Raw genomic sequence first — 6000 nt, 5'->3', positions numbered from 1 at the left:
TTCGATATATGAAATCTACTATCAACGCCAATATATCAATAGTAAGCATATACTTATAATCTTTTAAATAGTTTTTCATTATTAATTTAATTTAATTTAATTTAATTTAATTTAATTTAATTTAATTTAATTTAATTTAATTTAATTTAATTTAATTTAATTATTAACGCACCTATACCTCGGTTACAATATGTCATTATTTTTGGTGTAAGAATTATGACCCCTGTTGGTATACAAAATTCTATTACCGTACATTCATGCCCCCCAAAATGGCAGCCCTTTGATATGACAGTAGATTTTAGAGCGATTTACTAGTTTTAGTGTGATGCACCCGTAAGGCAGAACTTGGGTGACGAGCTTTCATTACCGAGATACAGCGAACGAATTGCACGGAACTGGACAAAAACTCTAATTTTCAGGTAGAAAAACAACACCATTTAGGGATTTTCTAGCTAGGTAAATGTTCTGGAAACAAACGTAAGAGTAAGCTGTAATATCCTGATTAGTTACAATTGATCTTTGTTTTCGGCAAGTGTGAGTAAAAAAAAAAAATGGAGGAATTGGTTTGGACATGTTCATGTTAATGAAGTTGGATTGATTTTTACCAAATTGGACAGGTCATGACTAGTCACGATTATCGCACTTTCAGTTTCCCACGCGTTTGAACGGGAATTGGATTGCCTACTTTTTCGATGTCTAGTGAGCAAATTTTTCAATATTTTGAGAAAATGATGTCAAATTTTCTATTCTGTATTGTTTGGTAATAATGTCTTTTGCCAATAGTATGTTTAAAGTTGTAATTTTGTGTTTTTGATCGCAAAGATCGGATATTTTCGCTTCGATTCGAATTCTGAACCCCTTCGCAAGGGTGCCGATTTCGGCAGAACTTTGACGATAATTTTGCCTTTTTGGACACTTAAATGCTTTCGATCCTTAATTTTGTTTCAACCGAGTCTTAAATTAGCAAGCACAATACGGTTGGTACCACTTTTATATACATTGATAAAATTTTAAAGATTTTTTTTTTTTTTTTTAACTGGCGCAAAGCGTTAAGTGTGTATTTCCATTGACATCCAAAATGGGAAATACGAGTCTGATGGACATAGGAACGGCGTCCATGAGACTCAGCGAGTCTAGTCATGACATGAATGTATCAAAATATTTTAACGCGAAACGACAGTTTGACTGTCCTATAAATTTTTATTCAAAATGTCTCTATATTATGTCTGGTTCCGGACAGCAAATAAGGCGAAAATAATCTAGATTGTTTCGGCAAATAGCCTGGGCTGTGCGGCGAGGGCGTGCGAGATGGCCGAGAGGTTAAGCCTAGTACGGTCATGACGGTACAGGGATCTATAGTATAGACATGTACGGTGATTTTTTTATTTGGGTGGATCACCGTATAGGCATTTTACATTGAAAATACACGTCACCCATGCACCATGCAATAATTGCAATTGTATAGTAGCCCGGTACTGTACAGGTTCGCTGTTTACCAGTTGCTCTCGTCAGCTCGTCTATTGTAATCGGCAATCGCAGAGCTTAAAAAACGTGGCGCATATTGTGTTTACTATGAACACATATCAGGATGGATTACGCAGAACACAAAGATCTAATATTCTTATTAGATAACGCTGGTTTATTTACTACTGGAGGTCGCCATCTTGTGCTACTCAGATTATGGGCGCACATCACTATATGATTATGATGATATCAATACACCTTCCCTCCTTTAAAAGATAGGAAGTTACTATATAACTTGACATCTGATATTTTAGTATCTCAAAAGTCCAATGTGACATAAATTATCCAATTCAAAAAAAAAAAAAAATGCTTATCGAGCATAACCAAGCATTTCGGTTGATTAAGTTAACATGTCACAACATGTGAAAACTTTTAAATTATTGAAAACTTTCAACTTCAATTAACTCACAAAATTTAGAAATGATACCAAATTTTGACTGAATAAAGTGATTTAGAAAAACAATCAGTTCTTGTCTTCACTTTTATGTAATTAAAGTGTGATTATATATCAGACATGTGTACCAAAACTTTGAAACAAGTTTTAAAGTTCTTCAGTTCAGAGTTCACAGACTCGTGGTACACAAAATTAATGTTCAAGAGTTCTATGTGCAATCATACACATCACTGCTGTACTTGGATTAGGCTTCCGGACTCTTGTACTTCTGCGGATCTCAGGTGGATGGTTCACATCTGGTTGCGCAGCTGGTTGGTTGTTGTTCCCTTCTGGTACTGGTTGTGCAGGTGCTTGCGGATCAACTACTGGTTGGTCGCTCTGCGTCGTACTCATTCATCTTCCTCCTCTGGTTCAGTCGTTGCCAACAGATGACGTCTGTTTCTTCTGAGGACTTCACCGGATTCAGTTCTCACCTTGTAGGAACGGTTTGGGAGAACTTCCACAACTACTCCTTTGAGTGACCATTGTGGTTTGTTCATGGTTGGTTTATCCATGTTTTGTAGTCTAACTGTAGCTCCTTTTTTCAATGTTTGAAAAGGCACAGCTTTTGCATTTTTGTCATAGTTAGTCTTTTGTCTCTTTTTCAGCTCTTTTTTCTTTTCAACCACATTAGAGCTGGGCGACTGGTTCTCAAGTAACTTTTTAGCTACTGGAAGATTTGATCTGATACGTCTGTTGAACAGTAACTCTGCTGGGGATTTACCATGTTCCAGAGGTGTACTTCTGTATACTTGAAGAGCTTGATAAATATCTTCACTAGCACTAGTTACTTTCATTATCATGTTTTTCATAATCTTCACAGCATTTTCTGCTTGTCCATTAGCGATGGAAAGTGAGGACTTGATGTAGTGTGATCAAGTCCCACTCCTTTGCAAACTCTCTAAATTCTTGACTTGAGAATTGAGGACCATTATCACTTATGACTTGAACAGGTGTTCCATGTCTGGAAAATATAGATTTCACTATATTTATTACAGCTCTGCTAGTAGTACTGGTAAGTGTGGAGATCTCAATATACTGAGAATGATAGTCTACCACTGCTAAGTAGTCTTTTTCTGTTTACAGTGAAGAGATCCATTCCAACTTTTTCCCATGGAACTTGTGGTATTTCATGTGATTTCAGTGGTTCTGCCTGTTGCTTCTTTCTGTTACTCATGCATGTTGAACATGTTTGTATCATGTCATCTATGTCAGCATTCAAACAAGGCCAAAAAATAACTTCTCTAGCACGGCGCTTACATTTTTCCATGCCCAAATGACCCTTGTGAATTTGTTGCAACAGCTCTCTTTGCAGACTTGTAGGTATTACTAATCTATTACCCTTTAAGATAAGATTTTCTACCACTGACAATTCATCTCTGTAGTTCCAGAAATCTCTGATTTCTACTGGACACTGTTGTCTCTGTACTGGCCATCCTTCCATTATGGCTTTAGTTAGCTTTTGCAGCACAGGATCTATCAAAGTTTCTTCTTTGATTTTCTTAGTTGAGCTTGTGGTTGCTGGAAGTGATGTCATGATCATATCAACATAAACATCTATGTCATCTTCCATACTTTCATCAGGATGCGATGATGCATTAATATCTACAGCTCGAGAGAGAGCGTCAGCTGTAAATAACAGTTTACCTGGTGTGTACTCTAACTCAAGATCATATCTTTGCAATCTAATGCGCATCAACTGTAATCTTAGCGGACTTTCAGAAAGTGGCTTCTTAAATATGGCTACCAACGGTTTGTGGTCTGTTTCAGCTTGCACTTTCTGACCATACAGGAACTGATGAAATCTCTCGCATGCGAATGTTAATGCTAGACATTCTTTCTCGATTTGCGCGTATCGCGTTTCAGCACTTGTCATTGCTCGAGATGCATAGGCTATTGGTGCCCATTGCTCATCATTATGTTGTTGGAGTAAGACTGCTCCAAGACCATCTTTAGATGCATCAGCAGATACTTTGCATTGTTTGTCTGGATTATAAAACTTAAGCACAGGGGCTGAAGAAAGCACTTTCTTCACTTGCTGCCAAGACTTTTTTCTTTGCATCACCCCAAATCCACTCATTCTGCTGATCAAGCAGTTCTCTCATAGGTGCTGTCATTGATGACAGTTCTGGCACAAATTTGGCTAAGTAATTTGTCATGCCCAAAAATCTTTGAAGATCAGCTTTCTGCTGAGGGCGCGGCATGTTGGTTATGGCACTAATCTTACTTGGATCTGCCATAATGCCTTGATCAGTGATAAGATCTCCCATGAAGATCAGTTTGGTTACTCCAAACTCACACTTGCTTCTATTTAGCTTCATGTTATTTTTAGAAGCGGTTTCTAGTACTTTGCGTGGTAGTATCGTGCTCTTCACGAGTAGCTCCCCATACAATAATGTCATCCATCATTGTATTTACCCCATCTATTGATTCAAACAGTCTATGAATCTTCTGGTGGTAGGCTTCAGGTGCCATATTTAACCCAAATGGTAATCTCAAATATCGGTATCTACCGAAGGGTGTGATAAAGCATGTAAGTTTACTGCTTTCTGCATCGAGCTTTATTTGCCAAAACCCTGATGAGGCATCTAATTTACTGAAATACTTTGCTCCAGCAAATTCAGCCATTATCTCCTCGCGTGATGGTAGCTTGAAATGCTCACGCTTTATAGCCTTATTCAAGTTACGAGGATCGAGACATACCCGAATATCACCATTTTTCTTTTTGACTGTTACTAGGCTACTGACCCAGTCAGTAGGTTCTTCTTGCTTGACTATAACACCAATACTCTCCATTCTTTGCAATTCAGCTTTGACTTTGTCACACAATTTGAATGGAATTTTTCTACAAGCATGTTGTACTGGTGGTACTGAGGGATCAACATGTATTGTATGTGTATCTGGTAAGCATCCAAGCCCTTTAAAGACATGGCTAAATTCTTCCATAACAGTATCTGTCAGTTCATCTTCAACTGAGTCTACCTCCACATTCCAAACTAACTTAATGAGACCCAATGACTCACACGCCTTTAACCCAAGCACTGGTCTAAATTTGACGCCTTGTCTTGTTTGGTTAGGTATGACTATGAACGATAGTTCTTGTGTTTTGCCTTTGTGTTTTATTTCTGCTTTACATCTACCAAGAACTGGAATGACTGTACCAGAATATCCCTAAGTTTCACAAAACTTTTCTGCAGTTTTGGTCTGGGTTTCAGTTTTTTATACACTGAGTGAGGTAATATGTTGACCTGAGCACCGGTATCTAGTTTCAATGATACATTGTGCTTATTTACTGGTAGCTTAACAACCCACTCATCACGTTTCCGTGTTGTGAGCTCATGAGTGATCGCATGAATGTCAACAAAGTATTCTTGATCTGAATCGCTTTCATCATTTATTTCATCTACTTTGCTTCTGTTTTGAGACTTTTTAGAAAGACAGAAGGTTGCGAAATGCCCCTTTTTGCCACATTTGAAGCATTCTATTTTTAGCGCTTTGCACTCATCTTTGTTTTTGTGGTGCTTTCCACATCTTCCACATTTTGAACTTGAACTTTCAGTTTTCTGATGTGGGTTTGACTTTTGATGTGATTGTTGTCTAGCTTGTGACTGTTGTTGTCTAGGTCTAGTACCGGTAGGTCTTTTATTTCTATTGACCGTGTCAACATGTGATGATGTACCTGATTTGACTAATTCTTTAGCCTGCTTTCGAGATTGCTCTTTTGCTCTGCACTTTTTTAATGCAGTATCCAATGTTAGCTCAGCATCTTGAAGTAAACTTTCTCTCAGCTTATTGTCTTTGACACCTATAACTATCATGTCTCTGATCAGTCCATCCTTGAGCGTATCAAACTCACAGGATTGGCTACGAGTACGGAGCTCTGTCACATACTGATCAATGTTTTCATTTGCATCTTGATGACGAGAAAAGAACAAGTACCTTTCGTACGTTATGTTTTTCTTTGGTGCACAGTACTGCTCGTACTTCAGCATTACTGGCTCAAGTTTCATTTTGTCATCCTCATTTGTGAATTCAAATGTGTT

General features: G+C 37.8%; 2 protein-coding genes across 2 annotated transcripts in view; one reads left to right on the top strand and one right to left on the bottom strand.

Moving 5' to 3' along the window:
• Positions 1-374: 374 nt before the first annotated feature.
• The window catches only part of LOC140144628 (DNA-binding protein SMUBP-2-like), a 28639-nt gene continuing 23013 nt past the window's right edge, over positions 375-6000 (top strand). Inside the window, 1 exon segment of the mRNA XM_072166442.1 lies at positions 375-419. The gene's annotated coding sequence lies outside the window, so the exon portion shown is untranslated.
• Positions 5077-5967, bottom strand: LOC140144631 (uncharacterized). The gene has a single exon (XM_072166444.1). The coding sequence runs from the start codon at positions 5965-5967 to the stop codon at positions 5077-5079; it is 891 nt and encodes a 296-aa protein (XP_072022545.1).

This window comes from Amphiura filiformis, unplaced genomic scaffold (assembly GCF_039555335.1).
Source record: "Amphiura filiformis unplaced genomic scaffold, Afil_fr2py scaffold_68, whole genome shotgun sequence".
Taxonomy (NCBI): Eukaryota; Metazoa; Echinodermata; class Ophiuroidea; order Amphilepidida; family Amphiuridae; genus Amphiura; species Amphiura filiformis.
The sequence above is the reverse complement of the archived record's forward strand: the minus strand, read 5'-3'. Positions and strand labels throughout refer to the sequence as shown.

Coding starts and splice junctions, on each gene's coding strand:
- LOC140144631 (XM_072166444.1), bottom strand. CDS start 5,967: ATGAAACTTGAGCCAGTAATGCTGAAGTACGAGCAGTACTGTGCACCA.